Source organism: Ostrea edulis, chromosome 5 (genome assembly GCF_947568905.1).
Source record: "Ostrea edulis chromosome 5, xbOstEdul1.1, whole genome shotgun sequence".
In the NCBI taxonomy this organism is placed as follows: domain Eukaryota; kingdom Metazoa; phylum Mollusca; class Bivalvia; order Ostreida; family Ostreidae; genus Ostrea; species Ostrea edulis.
In genome coordinates, this window is record NC_079168.1 from 65,858,768 (window position 1) to 65,877,064 (window position 18,297).

The 18,297-nt window shown below is 34.5% G+C and overlaps 1 protein-coding gene across 6 annotated transcripts in view; it reads right to left on the reverse strand.

The window, feature by feature from the left end:
• LOC125649804 (probable serine/threonine-protein kinase fhkB) overlaps window positions 1–18,297 on the reverse strand; it is a 29,424-nt gene that overhangs the window by 2,199 nt on the left and 8,928 nt on the right. The window contains exons 2-7 of one of the 6 annotated variants that reach the window (XM_056165194.1): window positions 7,304–7,383; window positions 5,025–5,133; window positions 4,779–4,871; window positions 986–1,774; window positions 772–896; window positions 1–651 (exon numbers count right to left, since the gene is read on the reverse strand). The exon at window positions 1–651 is cut by the window's left edge and continues 2,199 nt beyond it. In XM_056165194.1, coding sequence (XP_056021169.1) covers window positions 76–651; window positions 772–896; window positions 986–1,100 — 816 coding nt within the window. In that variant the 5' untranslated portion in view covers window positions 1,101–1,774; window positions 4,779–4,871; window positions 5,025–5,133; window positions 7,304–7,383 and the 3' untranslated portion in view covers window positions 1–75. Of the gene's footprint in view, window positions 652–771; window positions 897–985; window positions 1,775–4,746; window positions 5,134–7,303; window positions 7,384–18,297 lie in introns of those variants that run through there. The other 5 variants (XM_056165193.1, XM_056165192.1, XM_056165191.1 and 2 more) reach the window with 5 other exon arrangements.

Sequence of the window (18,297 nt, forward strand, 5' to 3'; positions counted from 1 at the left end):
ACAACACGTGTGTGTGTGTGTGTGTGTGTGTTCACTATTATACTAAAACTATTACTAGTATAATCAAATGTTCAATCAGTATTTTCTTGACGGATAAGATTCGCTAGGCCGACGGTCATCTCCGCGGTAATGACGTTGATGATGATAATAGTAGGGGTCTCTACCGTGAGCATTTATATTTAGTTTCTCTCGTTCTCGGATTGTCGGAAGGTGCTGTGGATAATGCGGTTTTTGGAGTTCTATGTGTGGGTGAGGAGATGAATGACGACGATCCGTGTTTACAGTGGACGAAAACGAAGGAGAATATTGTTCCCTTCCTCCTGAAGAATCACCTATAATGTCGTGATTAAACGCAGGCAAATTTGTTGTCTGTGGAGGTCGAGGAGGAGTGTTGTAATGTTTTGTAATTTGTGATGGAGATATGGATGGTGTAGAAGTCCTGCGAGAAGGAGCGGCTGTAGTATTCGGTATGTAACTGATGTCATCTCTCATTTTGGATAATTGATCGTTGTCTAATGGTTTTTCCTTGTATTCGTTGTGATTTGAATGATTAACGTCCATGTCTTTTTCATTGGCGATGTCAGTGTATGTATGGTCGTGCTCGTGTTTTCTCGAACTGTAACGATGATTTATAGAGCTGTTGTCCTGTTTCTGTAATGCAATTAAAGAGATACGCTTTAAAAATCATAGAGCACATTAAAAATAAAAACGGTAACCCGTACGAAGTAAAAAAAACCACAACCTTCATTCTCAATGATATTGATATATTACCCTGTTTTGCACTTTGAAAGAATCCTTCCTTTGTTGATGTTTTTTCCTGCAACATCGCAGTAGAATGAAAGCAACAAGAACACACACGACAACACACGACACTGCTACGACGGGTGTAAACCATGCTGAAAACAAGGAAAATGTAAACGGATATCTGGTGTAACGTAACCTCATTTTTGACCAACATAATTGAAAAGTGCATTTATCAACTTACTCTCCTCGGGTATAGACTTCGCAGCTGTGTCACCGGGCTTGTAGGATTGCGGTGTTGCTAAATTTGAAGATTCAGTTGTGCTGTTAGATTGAATATATGTTGTAAGTATTTCCATTGTTGTTGATGCCTTTGTGTTGGTTACTGTTTTTGATGAAGAGGTACTTGCTTTTGTAGAAGTTGTTGCTTCTGTGGTAGTCTTTCCTTTCGTGGATGTTGAACTAGCTGTTGTGAGTTTAGGTGTAATAGAAGTCGTTGGAGTTGTGGGTGTTGTTGGTTTCGTTGTTGTGCTTCTTAGTTTAATTGTTGTGCTTGTTATAATTGTGGTTGATAGTGGAGTTGTTGTGGTTGATAATGGAGTTGTTGTGGTTGATAATGGAGTTGTTGTGGTTGTTGTTGTTGGAGTTGTGGTTGTTGTTAGAGTTATGGTTGTTGTTGTTGTTGGAGTTGTTGTGGTTGTTGTTGGAGTTGTTGTGGTTGGAGTTGTGGTCGTTGTTGTGGTTGGAGTCGTGGTTGGAGTTGTTGTTGGAGTTGTGATTGTTGTTGGAGTTGTTGTGGTTGGAGTTGTGGTTGTTGTGGTTGGAGTTGTGGTCGTTGTTGTGGTTGGAGTTGTGGTCGTTGTTGTGGTTGGAGTTGTGGTCGTTGTTGTGGTTGGAGTCGTGGTTGTTGTTGGAGTTGTTGTGGTTGTGGTTGGAGTTGTGGTTGGAGTTGTGGTTGTTGTTGGAGTTGTGATTGTGGTTATGGTTGTTGTTGGAGTTGTGATCGTTGTCGTCGTCGTTGTTGTGGTCGTTTCTTTAAATTGTAAATATAATAAATACAGTTAAATTCTGTAAATGAGGGTGGGAACTGCAATGCTTCACGTCAGCAAACTTTTCATGATGCAATGAAATTTCTAAAGGTAGCTCACTACATTAAAGCTTATACTCTGTATGACACCACGTCACAGGATGACGATTTAAATGTTTTGTGAAATTATCTGTATCGATCGATTTGTTTGTCTCTCATCGTAGCTCAATGGTTAATCCATTAAAAAAAAAAAGAGGCCCATGGGCCACATCGCTCACCTGAGTCACCTTGGTCCATATCAGAAGATTTTCCATATCTATTTGCATGTAAAACCGTAGTCCCTATTATGGCCCCAAACCTTCCCCTGGAGGCCATGGTTTTTGTAAACTTGAATCTACACTATGTCAGAAAGCTTTCATGTAAATGTGAACTTCTTTGGCCCAATGGTTCTTGAGAAGAAGATTTTTAAAGATTTTCCCTATATATTTGTATGTAAAACTTTGATCCCCTATTGTGGCCCCATCCTACCCCAGGGGGGCATGATTTTAACAAACCTGAATCTGCACTATATCAGAAAGCTTTCATATAAATCTCAGCTTTTCTGGCTTAGTGGTTCTGGGAAGAAGATTTTTCCTATATAATTGTATGTAAAACTTTGACCCCCTATTGTGGCCCCATCCGACCCCCGGGGGCCATGATCTTAACAATTTATAATCTGCACTATATCAGGAAGCTTTCATATAAACCTCAGCTATTCTGGCTCAGTGGTTCTTGAGAAGAAGAATTTAAAAGATTTTTCCTATAAATTTGTATGTAAAACTTTGATGCCCCCTTGAGGCCCCATCCAATCCCCGGGGGCCATGATTTTAACAATTTTGAATCTGCATTATATAAGGAAGCTTTCATATAAATCTCAGCTTTTCTGGCTCAGTGGTTCTTGAGAAGAAGATTTTTAAAGATTTTTCCTATATATTTGTATGTAAAACTTTGATCCCCTATTGTGGCCCCATCTGACCCCCGGGGGCCATGATTTTAACAATTTAGAATCTGCATTATATAAGGAAGCTTTCATATAAATTTCATCTTTTCTGGCCCAGTGGTTCTTGAGAAGAAGATTTTTTAATGACCCTACCCTATATTTACCTTTTCTTGATTATCTCCCCTTGGAAGGTGGCCTGGCCCTTTATTTTAACAATTTAGAATTCCCTTTACCTAAGGATGCTTTGTGCCAACTTTGGTTGAAATTGGCCCAGTGGTTGTTGAGAAGAAGTTGAAAATGTTAAAAGTTTACAGACGGACAGACGGACGGACGCCGGAATACAGGTGATCAGAAAAGCTCACTTGAGCTTTCAGCTCAGGTGAGCTAAAAAGAGAAGCATTTTTAAAATGTTACATGAATATCTTTAATGTTTTTAAAACATCTATAATGTACAGGGTCTGGAAAATGTTAAGTAAAAGCTGAGTTGGTTACATAAAGTACCATGCTTAAAAAATGACTAAGTTCAACTTCACCATGCACATGTAAATTTTTCAAAGAATGCCTGATCACTTTCGAAAAGACACATGCACATTTACAATGCTTCCATAACAGCTGTTCAAGGTCTGATGGATGTCAAATAAATGCTGTAAGAGGAGTTGATTACAAAAAATAGGTACCATCTATTCAGGAAATGCTTAAAAAAAATGACAAAGTTCAACTAAATGTAATTTTTTTGAAAAAAGTCTGATCACTTTCAAAAAGACACATGCACATCTTCAATGTGTCCATAACTAATGTACAAAGTTTGAGGAATATCAATTTAGATGTGCACGAGTTGATCACACAAAATAGGTACCATCTATTCAAGAAATGCATAAAAAATGACCAAGTTCAACTACACATAATTTTTTTTTTAAAAAGTCTAATCATTTTCAAATAGACACATGCACATCTTCAATGTGTTCATAACAACTATACAAAGTTTAAGGAATGTCAAGTTAGAGGTGCATGAGAATTTGATTACACAAAATAGTTACCATCTATTCAAGAAATGCTTAAAAATGACCAAGTTCAACTACATGTAAAATTTTTCAAAAAATGTCTGATCACTTTCAAAAAGGCACATGCACATCTTCAATGTATCCCTAACAACTGTACAAAGTTTGAGGAACATCAAGTGAGAGGTGTGAAAGGAGTTGATTACACAAAGTAGGTACTATTACAGGGACGCTACTGTCGCTTGCCCACCAGTCATTCACCATTTTATAAACTGTTTGCACATTGTGCAACCCGACCAAAAATATAAAATATAATTATAACAAGATGTGAGAGAAAACTTAAAGAAACTGCGACAACTTCTAATCTACAAATATAGCATTGTGCAATGTTAGAAAGTTCTCGGTGAAGGCCATGAGAGTACATTTTATTTGGAAACTGCTGCATAAAGAATTTCTTTCAAGATCCAAGAGAAAAATATCAACCCACAGTGACACTTTTCTGGCCTAAGGTCAGGTTGTGATTTAAATAGATTTGTGAATTTTGGCCGTTTTAGATCAAACATGTCAAATGAAAGCTTTTAGAAAATAAAATCCTTCTTAAACTAGCTAGTGCTATATAAATGATGCTATAAATGCTAGAATTGTGTATACAATTAAGACAAAGGAGTTGACATATAGTATGTACATGTAATTAAGAAGGAGGTCTATCATTTACATAACATGACTATGTGCATCATTAACAACAGGTTTCGACAACATTTGCAGACAAGAATGAAATATATTCAAAATTCACACATGTAAACTATGCACTTTTCCTCAGAAAAATCTGGAGACAATCTACATTAATTTTAAAATCAGTACTGTGAAGGACTTTATATTCTGATAAATTAATAGACTTGTGGGCACTTAATTATTAGGGAGAACACTGTGAAACATTTACACAAGTTTCTCCATCATAGATGAACGGGAGAATAATAGGACTATCTCCATGCTGTCTGCACCTTAGAATCAAAAACATGATTGAATTCTGGACCTTCTTCTAATCTTCCATTTGTTCAGTACTTGGTCATCACAATCACATATTGTCCGCAACAGCTCTACTGTCCCATCCATTTGTTGTGATAAACTGTAAATAGTTTTTCAGTTAAGACAGAGTGCCTTTACTCACAAATACATGTAGCAGTCTCATCAGATTCACTTGGCAAGTGTGTATAAATTGAAATGTCATTCTTTTTTTAAAAACTAAATAACACTAAGTAACTTCATTGGTGATTTATACACATCAATCCAGGCCTGCATGTTGGAACTCTCAGATATGGCAAGTTGAAGACAGCCTATCAACACACCATCACAACTTCTGAATCTGCACGACTATCATGAAATATATTCTGAAAAAGATATGAAATTGTAAATAATTACGAGATACATGTACCATTGGCCCTCCTATTATACAAGTTTGCAAGGCATCTAACATAGGAAGAATCATTCTGGGGTGTGTACATGTAATTACCGTCACCCGACACCTGGGGCCACCGATTTTCAAAGCCGAGCAATAATCAATGTTGCGTTACAGCCTATTGGGCTAATAAATGCAATATCTGATGTACAACTGTTAATATCATGCTGACCCAACTTTACGTACAAATTAACTTTATTGCCAAGACAAGATCTTCAATCCATTTTTAATTAAACGTATATGCATTGATGTAGTGACAAAATTGAGCTTCCGGAGGTCACATCCCTGATCATAATGCAGTTTACTTTTTTCTAACTGGACATCTAGGTTCAAATCATTAGCATCTGAATAAAAAAAAATAATCAACCATTCATTAAAAAACACCATTTACTTAATAAACTATTCAGTTTAGCAAATATCACCCGAGTAGAAAGTAAACAAAAAATAGCATAAGTATTACGGAAATAGGCCTATTTATTTGTTTGTTTTTCGGCCTCCCCCCCCCCCCCTCTCTCTCTCTCTCTCCATTTTTTTAAAGTGCCTATATGGGATTTACTGATAGGTCGGACCAAAACAAAGTCGGACTATAACAAAGTCGGACCATAACAAACTCGGACCGCAATGAATAATCCACATAGCAAACACCTATGCTACAATACTAATCGTTTCTTAAGTATATCACTTATCCAAATATCAATTCAAATTTTGTAAAAATAATTCAGAATTATTTCAAATATCCAAATGTACCTACATAATGTATCATGGACATGGTCTATTTTCCTAACGTTAAGGTTTATAGATGACATCACAATCTTAATAACTTATATTATCAAAATCACCATCTTAGTTATTCTTAAAATTTTTATGTTTGTATCATTAGTTTTAAGAAAGCTATCAACATTTTGGTAAAGTGTTTGCGACACTGTCGTTACCTTTGTACATTTTATATTTACGTAAATATTAGAATATCCAAGCTAATAGATTCAATAATTCGTATTTTAATGACGGGTATTGATATCGAATGGATAGATTGTAAAACTGTCGTCAACATGATATGCAACTTTCGAATAATAAAGTGTTTTCATTCATATAAAACAGCGTAAATGCTACCATAATGCTATATAATACGTTTTTCAAGACACCCATTCAACAGTGCACGACGTCAATACATATAAAATAAATAAATGCAATAGTAGCAACTATTTTATCTATTAATTCACTTTACTCAATGTGTATGATTTTGATAGAGAAATGCTTATTACAGAAATTTTTTTTAAAAAAATTGAAATTTGATGGTAACAAATGAATATAAATTACACAATTAAAGCAAAGGAACGTTTATACTTCTCAGAGTCTCAACAATTCATTATTTTAATATGTTAATATACAAAACACATGCGCTATCTTTTCTTGAAACTGAATAGTTTTCATGTACCTTTAATACCAAATTAATTATGTTTAAATTGACATACATGTATAGGCCCGACGGGCTGGGTGTAAATTTTAATTGTATATTGGTTTAAAGATTATGTATGATTGCAGTTACATATTTTATATATTATTTATTCTATGCTATAGACAGTTTTGCAATAAAGCATATGTTCCAATGAAAGAGAAAACATATATCTGTTTAATCTCTTCTCTTTACATTGTGTCGAAAGTTCAAAAGAGCAATGGAAATGGAATTCACAATTTTCATGGAGTGTATTACTCTATACTGTTACTTCAATAACTTGTGTAGCAAACCAAAGGATTACATACAATATTTTAATATAAGCAATTACTAGCGTAAATCGTTAGTAAAAGTAAGTAGTAAGTATTTGTCTAAATCAGCTATGATACATAATGATAAATTTCTGCAATATTTAATGTATTTAATGTTCCTGTGCATAAAATAGCATTAGAACTGGCTACTGCATAATCAAAATTTTGATGAATCAAATTGTTTCATACAAACTTGTTTTCTATGGATGAAATTTATCTTTCATTCAAAACCTAGCGCTTCTAAAGACCTATGCATTAATTATTTGTAATTTGCTTATAAACATGTGAAGATATACATGTGTAAATAACTTATTTAATATAAAAATATATACACTCACCGGTATCGCATATTCTGTGTTGCCAGTGGTTGCAGCAATCGTTTTTCCAGACCAAGGTTATGTTCTTTAAGGATCATTATCTGCTCATTATTAAATTGACCGAGTTATATTCTATTTATCGGCAGTCCGACTTTGTAATAGTCCGACTTTGTTTTGGTCCGACTTATCTGACAGCGCCTATATGGTCCTGTCCAAATGTATAAGAAAAAAAATCCGCGAAGGCTACGATAATGCAACTAGAAGGAGTCTAATCTCATAAAAAGGAAATTAAAAAAAAAATTAAATCCACATAATTTAAGGATTGAATGAAGCATGTAAATTTATGAACGTAAACACTAACTTGCAAGATTTGACGGCTATTGGTACTTTGTGGAACGGAACGAAACGGAACGGAACCGATTGTGGGGTACCCTAAGGTTTTTTTTTTTTTTTGGGTGGTTTTTTTGTAAATTAATGCCACGTTATTGTCTCCTGTTTTTGTTGAAGCTTTCTTTTCATCGGTTTATTATTTGATCACTCTGAAAGTCAGAGGAATTGTTAATTTCAAATATATATATATATATATATATATATATATATATATAATCGGGGTCTATATAAAATTTTCTGCATTCCAATAATGATGACAAATGAAAACCTCACAAGAAAGGGACTGAAACTTTTCGAGGATACACACAAGTTGAAATAGTTGCTAGAATTATAAGATTCCGTTCCGTTTCGCTAAATACCAATAGCCGTGTGGATATTAGTATTTAACGGAACGGAACGAAACATAGAAATTCATGAGTTATTCTACATCTACAATTAGACACTTGCTATTCAATTATGCTCATTCTTTTTAATCGTATAGAATCTTAAGACAACGAATTATCCTTTTTTCCGATGGGGGTGGGGGTGGAAATAACTGCTTTCGCACACATGCATGTGTTTTTGAACATGTTTGAAATTTTTGATTGCAATTTGTTTCGGTTTTGAAGGCGCATTTTCACACGTGTTCAATCGCATCTTAAGACACCGAATTCTCTCTTTTCTTTTTCTTGTTGTGTTTGGGGGGGGGATGGGATTGTAAATTAATGCCACGTTATTTTCTCCTGTTGTTGAAGCTTTCATTTTCATCGGTTTATTTGATCACTCTGAAAGTCAGAGGAATTGTTAATTTCAAAAATCAATATACATATAGATATATATAGGATTCCGTTCCGTTCCGCTAAATACCAATAGCCGTGTGGATATTAGTACTTAACGGAACGGAACGAAACATCGAAATGGAAGTGTTATTCTACATCTACAATTAGACTCTTGCTATTCAATTATGCTCATTCTTTTTAATCGTACTGAATCTTAAGACAACGAATTTTCTTTTTTTCCTATGGGGGTGGGGGTGGAAATAACTGCTTTCACACACAGGGGCTAAGCCCGTTTTGGGCCCGAACCCTGTGATATATTTATGGTATCACAGAGTTCGGGCCCAAAACGGGCTTAGCCCCTGTGCTTTGTCTGAAATTTTTTATTGCAATTTACTTCGGTTTTGAAGATGCATTTTAACACGTGTTCAATCGCATCTTCAGACACGGAATTCTGTTTTCTTTTTCTTTTTGGGGGGTGTTTTTTTGTTTTTTTTGTTTTTTTTTTACAAATTAATGCCACGTTATTTTCTCCTGTTTTTGTTGAAGCTTTCATTTTCATCAGTTTATTATTTGATCACTCTGAAAGTCAGAGGAATTGTTAATTTCAAAAATCAATATACATATAGATATATATAGGATTCCGTTCCGTTCCGCTAAATACCAATAGCCGTGTGGATATTAGTATTTAACAGATTTTCACACGTGTTCAATCGCATCTTAAGACACCGAAATCTCTCTTTTCTTTTTCTTGTTGTGTTTTTTTTGGGGGGGGGGGATGGGATTGTAAATTAATGCCACGTTATTTTCTCCTGTTTTTGTTGAAGCTTTCATTTTCATCGGTTTATTTGATCACTCTGAAAGTCAGAGGAATTGTTAATTTCAAAAATCAACACACACACACACACACACACACACACACACACACACACACACACACATATATATATATATATATATATATATAGGATTCGCATTTTCACATGTGTTCAAGTGTTTAAGACAGCGAATTCTCTCCTTTTTTTCGGGGGTGGGGGATGGGGTTAGGGGCTTTTTGTAAATTAAGGCCACATTATTTTCTCCTGACATAACTGATGGATCATCTGTTTTGTACAAAAAGTGATCAATTTTCCAACAGTTTGGAATTGTACAATGATCCAAGAATTTATTAGATAACAAGTCTTGAATATGTAGTACTCTTTAACATTTTTTGATAGTCAGGACCTTTTGTTTGTTAACGGGTAAAAAGGACATTATATAAAACATCTTGTTCTGTAATATGTATTAATTGCGGAACATCACTGTATAAAGAGAAAATTTTAGGTTGACTTCTGCGACTGTCATCAACATTTGAAACTGAAGGAAGTAAATCAACTTTCTCTGCGTTATCGGAAGTAGTAACTTGAACACCATTTTATAGAATGTGTTGCGAGGGGGTCTGACTGTAGATTTATTTGTGTTAAAAACATCTTAACTAAGTAACTATATCTGGTTCCGTTTCATTCCGCTAAATACCAATATCCGTGTAGATATTAGTTTTAGCAGAACGGAATAAAACGCATCGAAATTGAAGTGTTTTGCTACATATTCGAATAAGTTGTTATTCAATTATTTTCATTCTTTTTTATTATTGAAAATGAAAACCCGTATAATATTACTGAGGCAAGGATCCGCCTTTGGGTATATATACATTGTTTGAAGAAGCTGGTGTCCGAGAAAGTTTGTTTTATGCAATAATATCAGGAAGAGGTCTGCATTTTGTAAAATCAAAAGGCTTATGAACAAGGGAAGCATGAATTACAAAGAGAACGGGAGGACATACTCAAAATCCACCGTTTGATATACTACATACAAATACACAATATCCACATGTATACATAGATTTGTCTTTAGAGCAAAAACACTGAAACATGTATTTATGCCCAAACGCGGATCCAACGTCTATTAAGTGTGTTTCCCCAGACCTCTGACCTGTGAGACTGTAACCCTCCGTTCTGAAATTTATGAATCTGAAACTAATTGCACATGGTATTTAATCGGATATGTACTATGGGCTTACCCCCCCCCCCTTCCAATTTTTAAAAAATTGTATAAGTCAAGTCCAAAGCCTACATCAAAGGGGAGGCGAATTTTATTTATATGTGGTAACTTTCAAAGGGGCCTAAGATACCATTTTTAATAATTACAATTAAAAGAGTTCGGTTGTACAATCTGTTTCGTTTCGTTTCGGTAGGTTTTGTTTCGTTTCGGTAGATTTCGTTTCGTGTCGATTTCGTTTCGCACTTTACAGGTACCCATTAAACGCTTCATAAAATGCAAAACTTTATATGATTTATAAACATTTTCACGCATTATAAATCTGTTTTATTTGATTGTGAAGTCAACTGCTATGTAAACAAACTTGTCATTTATTATTGTACATATTGTATATTTTTTTTCTTGCACAGACCAAAAGTCGGCTTTGTTTTTATTTCTTTTTTTTCTTCTCATGTAATATTTCATAACGTTGTATCATGACGTCATAATGATCTTTGTTAAAGCGTCAATACAATCCGTCACGTTTGATATATATTCTATAATGTGTAACTAAGCAATAATATCATAACTCTTGAAAATGAAACCGGTTGAGTTATTTTCGTCGTTCTTATTTTTTTTATATATATAAAGTATAAATATATATATACATATATATATATATATATATATATATATATATATATATATATATATATATAGTTTATAAATAAAGAATTCGGTATTTGATACAGTAAATACATCCAATAATAAAAGTCAAGAAACACAAAACTCGAATAACATTTCACTGTTAGCGCTTTCGGTTTTAATGCCTCTTCAGACAGTTATAAAATGAAATAATATTGCTAAGTAACGTCAACATAATTGTCCTTTGTGACGTCATAATAAATTACACTGGTAGAGGTATAATACACACAATATTAGACAAAACTTGGAAATCAATTACAGAGTTCAGTTCAATGTAGTAGTTTCAATTTTACACAGTTATTTTCTATTAAGTTTGGGATTAAACAATTTTATAAAGTATTCCTCCTTTGTAACTCTGGAAATTTCGCAGTCATTATACATTTTATAAAATGGAAATATGTTGAAATCTCCATGACCACAATTGGCAAAATGGATCTCCGAATCATTAAGGATGATACCAATATAATCACGGATCTTTATTGCAAAGAAACAGATTCACATCAATATTTGGATTTCCATTCATGCCACCCTTCCCATACTAAATGTAACAGAAGTGTTCACAACCTATTTTACACTCTCCACCCCTCAGATCCACTATAACTTTAAGGATCCTCCTGTCCCGACAATATACAAATATCATTTAAAGTATTGTAAACAGTTTCCAAGTATATTGGATAAACCTTGGCCATAGAGGAGGAGACACACTCACAACCTAATTTAACATCTATAATCCCTCTTGGATCCACTATAATTTTTAGGAAAATCATTGGATCCTCCAGTCCCAACAACATGCACATCTACAAATTGCAATGAAGCATTGTACAAAGTTTCAAGTCTATCTGATAAACCATGTAGGAGGAAAAGCGTTCACAAAATTTTGTGACGGACGAATGGACACAAAGTGCAAAAACAATGTCTCCTCCTGGAAGAGGGGACACATAATTAACAAGATGTGTTTGTAAACATATTCTGATGACAACAAAGGATCATATCACAAGGAATATTAATTTTCGATTCATATTACGCATTGGTCAAGATATATTGTGTTTTCTGAAAAGTTAAGATACACAACTTCGGTGCCAACAGAAAGGTCTTGTCACAATGAATTATGAGAGCCCTATCCGCATCATTCGAAAGTTGGGACAGGCAGACAGGATAAAGAAATGCACTGATGGCACAACTTTAGTTGCGGGGACATAAAACAGCGGAAGGAAATTAATCATGATTACATCTTATTCTGTTTCACATAATCCTAATTAATCATGATTACATCTTATTCTGTTTCACACAATCCAAATATCTACATCGTTATTATGTTCCCCAAACAAAGTTTGGGAACATATTGTTTTTACTCTGTTTCTTATTAAGGTCTTCTGTCTCCTTTAAGGTCTTCCGTCTCCTGCGGAAGACCTTACTATTATTGTTCGCGTTCTTCTTCTTCATTATTATTATTAAGGTCTTCCGTCTCCTGCGGAAGACCTTACTATTATTGTTCGCATTCTTCTTCTTCATTATTAAGGTCTTCCGTCTCCTGCGGAAGACCTTACTATTATTGTTCGCGTTCTTCTTCTTCATTATTATTATTAAGGTCTTCCGTCTCCTGCGGAAGACCTTACTATTATTGTTCGCGTTCTTCTTCTTCATTATTATTATTATTATTATTATTATTTTCCTTGGTAGTACACGCGTTTTTCTCAGCCATTTCTCGATCGATTTTCACGAAATTTTCAGGAAAGATGTCTTTTGGTGACGAGACTTTGCTTGCAAAATTTCGTGCTTGACGTCACTTCCGGTCAGGAGTTATCTCTCTTTTAGTGACTTTTTGAAGGGCCTTGTTGTCCACACATCTCCTCCGTTAGTTTTGAAGCTAGAGTCTTGAAATTTCTACACAAGATAGAGTAAACATTTTAGAAGATTTGTGGGGGATTCGATTTTACCGGAGGCGATTTGCCTAAACGCTCGCCTGGACCTGAAAAAATGGATGCCAAAATTTTTCGCCGATTTCGGCGATTTTTGACCTTTGATCTCCAATATCTTTTTTCTTGCAAATATTTTGTTAAGACATGTAGAACAAAAGTTGTGCACATTTACGAGATCTTTTCGAAAATATCAAGATTTAGGGGCTAGCCCCTTTAATTAGGGATCTAGAAGGGCTCAAAGTCTAGATCAAATATCTCAAAAATCGTTAATATTTTGGTATAAGTCAAAGAACAAAAAATGTTCATCTCAACAATCCAAATCTATTCATATAAAAATTTAGGTCATATGTTACGTAATAAGGGATTTTAAGGGCCAAAACCATAAGTTTTTTACCCCTTGTATCTCGAAAACGACAAATATTTTGAAAAGCAATAAAGAACAAAAGTTGTTCAGAATGATGATCTGAACAATATGCATATTTCGTTTTTACCCTATGTGGCCCCGTTAGGGAGCTACAGTTTGGCCCCTAAAAATTACTTCTAGAAATAACTCGAGAACGGTAAAGAATTTCTAAATACTTGTTGAACAAAAAATGTTTGAAATGTCATGACCTTTCTTACGATATCAAGCAAAAGGGGCTGACCCTTTAAATTAGGGGCCCAGAAGGGTCCAAAGGTTTATGAGAATATCTCAGAAACTATTAATATTTTGTAATAAGTCATTGAAGCGGAAATGTTCATCTAAACGAGCTTGTTCTTATCAAATCAAAAAGTAGGTCATATGTTACGTAATAAGGGATTTTAAGGGCCAAAATCATAAATAATTGACGCCTCATATCTTGAAAACGACAAATATTTTGAAAAGCATTATTGAACAAAAGTTGTTCAGAATGATAATCTTAACAATATGTACATTTCGTTTTTTCCCTATGTGGCCCCGTTAGGGAGCTACAGTTTGGCCCCTAAATATTTCTTGTAGAGATAACTCGAGAACGGTAAAGAATTTCTAAATACTTGTTGAGCAAAAAATGTTTAAAATGACAAGGCCTTTCTTACGATATCAAGCAAAACGGGCTGGCCCTTTAAATTAGGGGTTCAGAAGGGTCCAAGTGTTTTTGAGAATATCTCAGAAACTATTAATATTTTATAATAAGTTGTAGAAGCGGAAATGTTCATCTCAACGAGCTTGATCTTATCAAATCAAAAAGTAGGTCATATGTTACGTAATTAGAGATTTTAAGGGCCAAAATCGTAAATATTTGACGCCTCATATCTTTAAAACGACATATTTTTTGAAAAGCATTATTGAACAAAAGTTGTTCAATGTGTCATAACCTATCGATCAATATCAAAAAATGGGTCTGTGGGCCTCATGGCTCGCCTGTAGAGTCGATTTTTGTCGATATCAGTCGATTTCAAAAACTTGTAACTGGTAAATATTTTGTAAGGACATATTGAACAAAAGTTGTTCAGTTTAGCGAGATCTATCGATTGATATCAAGAAATAGGCCTATGGTCCTAATGGCTCGCCTGTAGAGTCGATTTTTTGTCGATATCGGTCGATCTCAATAACTTTTTACAGGTAAATATTTTGTAAAGACATATAGAACTAAAGTTGTTGAGTCTATAGAGGGCTAACAAATAACATCAAGAAATAGGCCCGCGGACCTTATGGCTCGCCTGGAGAGTCGAATTTCAAACGAATTTCACCGCAACTTTGCTTCAGAAGCTTATGATATGAAAAATTGATTATATCTAAAGTGTCTTAAAGTCGGAAACTAAATTGGGACTCATTTGTCTTTTCTTTTTCTTTTTTAACTCCGAGTGCATCAACAAATCGGACGGAAGACCTACTCGTTGCTCGCAACGAGATCGTGTCTAGTTATTATTATTATTATTATTCTTTTTCTCCGGTACTTTTTTGTCCGGTAGTGTTCTCAGAAACTACAAAAGGGATCAATATGAAACTTTCCAGGATGATAGTATAGCGTTTGTAGATGTGCATAGTGATAGTCATTTTGTCTTCACGTGCATGCACGCGCGCGCACGTGCATTCCAATTTTGGTACAAAAAATGGAAAATCAGAATATTGAAGGAAGCGATATAAAACCTAAATAGGATGATAGTATATCATTTGTACATATGAAAAATAATAGTTATTTTGTCAACACGCGCATTACGAAATTTGTACTCTAACTTTGGAATCAGTCTAACTTTTTTGTTGTTCATTGAAATGGCTTGAAATTCATATCATAGGTAGATATTGAGACCCTTAACTGATTTGCATGGTCAAAATTACCAATTTGCACGCGCATGCACGTGAGCTTCATTTTGATTGGATAATACTAAAACGTTTGTAACTATCTTATCTATGAAGCGAATGAGATGATATTCACAGCATACGTAGACAATATGTGTATCTATATATTGGTGTAGCAAAAAAATGCCAACGCACACGCGCATGCGCGTGCAACGTTTTTTAAATGTTCAATTTTTAAAGGACGATAAGGTTTTTGTTTTTCGTCAAATTCTATTGATATTAATGGTTTAGATGTGTCTTGGTACTCCTTACAAATTGCTGTGGTTAGAATTACTGCTCAGCACGTGCATGCACGTGTGCTGAATTCTGATTGGACGATTTTAAAATCGCTATAACTTCCTTATATTTGGTGGAAACGTTATGAAATTCACACTGTGGGTATATGATACACATGCCTGTTGAACGACATCAACAAAAATTCGGATTCATACACGCGTGCGCGTGTATGCGCGTGCAACGCTGTCTTTCATTTTTTGGTACTGAAATGACCATATTGAACGTACTACATGTAATTAAAGGCTAAAATAAAATGATTTTTTGCTATAGATTCACAAGGACATCACTTTTTAATTGGGGGAGGTTTGGGGAACATATGTAACGGTCCCCGTTACAATTAGAACTAGTTATTAAGGTCTTCCGTTTCCAACGGAAGACCTTCTAGTGATTCTACTGTTTATTATTATTATTTTTTTTTTTTCCCTTTCGTCTCCGAGACCGTTGGATGGATTTTCCTGAAACTTTCACAGGTTATAGGGAACGATGGTACCTCGAGGCATTTTTTTCATTTTTCCAAAATTCACTTCCGTTCGTCAGATACGTCCGATTTTCCGGTTTTTGAAAGAAACTTTGTCCGGGGGTAAACTTGAAAACCACTAAAGATAATCGAATGAAACTTTCAGGGATGATAGATCTATTTTCTCTATGGTGCATGCACGTAATATTTTTTGTCGCCGTCACTTCCGGTCGTCACCGGAAGTGATCAAATAAATCATCAATTTCAAACTTTTTTCTTTCAAATTGAAACCTACTTTGGTTTACTATATCTCGTTCTAATTCTCAAAAAATGTTGACCCCACCGGAAGTTGAATCTCCAACTTCCGGTTATATCAAAGAAAGACTATTCATTCTCTCATTTTTCAGTGCCATAAATCTCGGTCATGAAACTAGTTAATGAGTTGAGTTTTACATATATTATAGTCACTACAAATGTCTAGATTAACGTCAAATATTTTTGTAAAATTCACTTCCGGTCGGCAAATACGGCTTATGAGCTGTTTTCGTTGTCAATCGTTTTTCTCAGAAACGGTAAAAGATAGAGTCACCAAAATTTCAGAGTTAATAGATCTCCCTTCGTAAGGGTGCAGTAGGGGGGTAAGAATGTCGGCCGTCACTTCCGGAAGTGATTAATAAATCATCAATTTCAAACTTTTTTCTTTCAAATTGAAACCTATATCGGTTTATTAGGTCTCGTTCTAATTCTCAAAAACTATTGACCCCACCGGAAGTTGAATCTCCAACTTCCGGTTATATGAAAGAAAAACTATTCATTCTCTCATTTTTCAGTGCCATAAATCTCGGTCATAAAACAAGTTAATGATTTGAATTTTACATATGTTATAGACATTATAAATGTCTAGTGTAAATTAAAATATTTTTGTAAAATTCACTTCCGGTCGTGAGATATGGGGTGGACATATTCAAACCTTGTTTTTTCAGTTTCTCAATAATGAATATAGATAGACCTTGAAACTTGTAGAGTTGATCAACTAACATTAGTCCATTGTACACATACATTCAATTTTTTCGTCCGTCACTTCCGGTCTATACCGGAAGTATTTGAAAAATGTCGATTTTCCGATTTCTTCGAGTGATTTCTCAAAGATGGTGGATAGATTTTCTTGAAATTTTCAGGAATAATGTCTTATGAAAGGACCTTCCTATAACTATTTTTGTTTTTACAAAATTCACTTCCGGTCAGAAAATATGGCCGATTTTCTGTTTCTCAAAAGGAATTTTGTCCAGCATTTTTCTTGGAAAAGGTAAAATATAGGTTCATCAATTATTCAGGAATTATAAATCTCCGTTTGCAGTCGTGCAGTAGAGGGTTGAACATGTCGACCGTCACTTCCTGTCGTCATCGGAAGTGATTGAAAGAATCGCAAATTTCAAACTTTTTCTTGTAAATTGAAACCTATACTAGTTTATTAAGTCTCTTTGAAAGTGTCAAAAGAATATTGACTCCGTTGGTAGTCAAAACAACTACTTCCGGTTTCTTGATAAAATACATTTTTACTTTTCATCTCTTTGTCACCATAAATCTCGCGTATATTTGAAGTCTTTCATATGATTTTCACATGTCATAATAAAAGTATCAACTTCTAGAGTTTGGATCATTTTGTTTTTCAAATACTACTTTTTCTTTCTTTAGTCTACTTCTTTTTGTTGAGAACTCTTTCAGATAGAGACGTGAAATTTTCAGGGAATATAGACAGTAAAGAGTCGCTGTCATTTATAGGAAAACACATCATAAAAGTACTTCCGGTCATCACCGGAAGTTACGAGAAATGAGTAAAAAATTCGATAATACATTTCTCATTCATTGTTCAGGCACATTTTCTGATATATTTAAACGGTTTTCGTAGGAACAGAAAGCTCCTTACCGGAAGTGATCTAACGGAAGACCTACTCATTACTAGTAATGAGTTTCTAGTTATGTTCCCCAAACAAAGTTTGGGAACATATTGTTTTTACTCTGTTTCTTATTATTATTATTATGTTCCCCAAACAAAGTTTGGGAACATATTGTTTTTACTCTGTTTCTTCTTCTTATTATTATTATTATTATTCTTTTTCTCCGGTACTTTTTTGTCCGGTAGTGTTCTCAGAAACTACAAAAGGGATCGATATGAA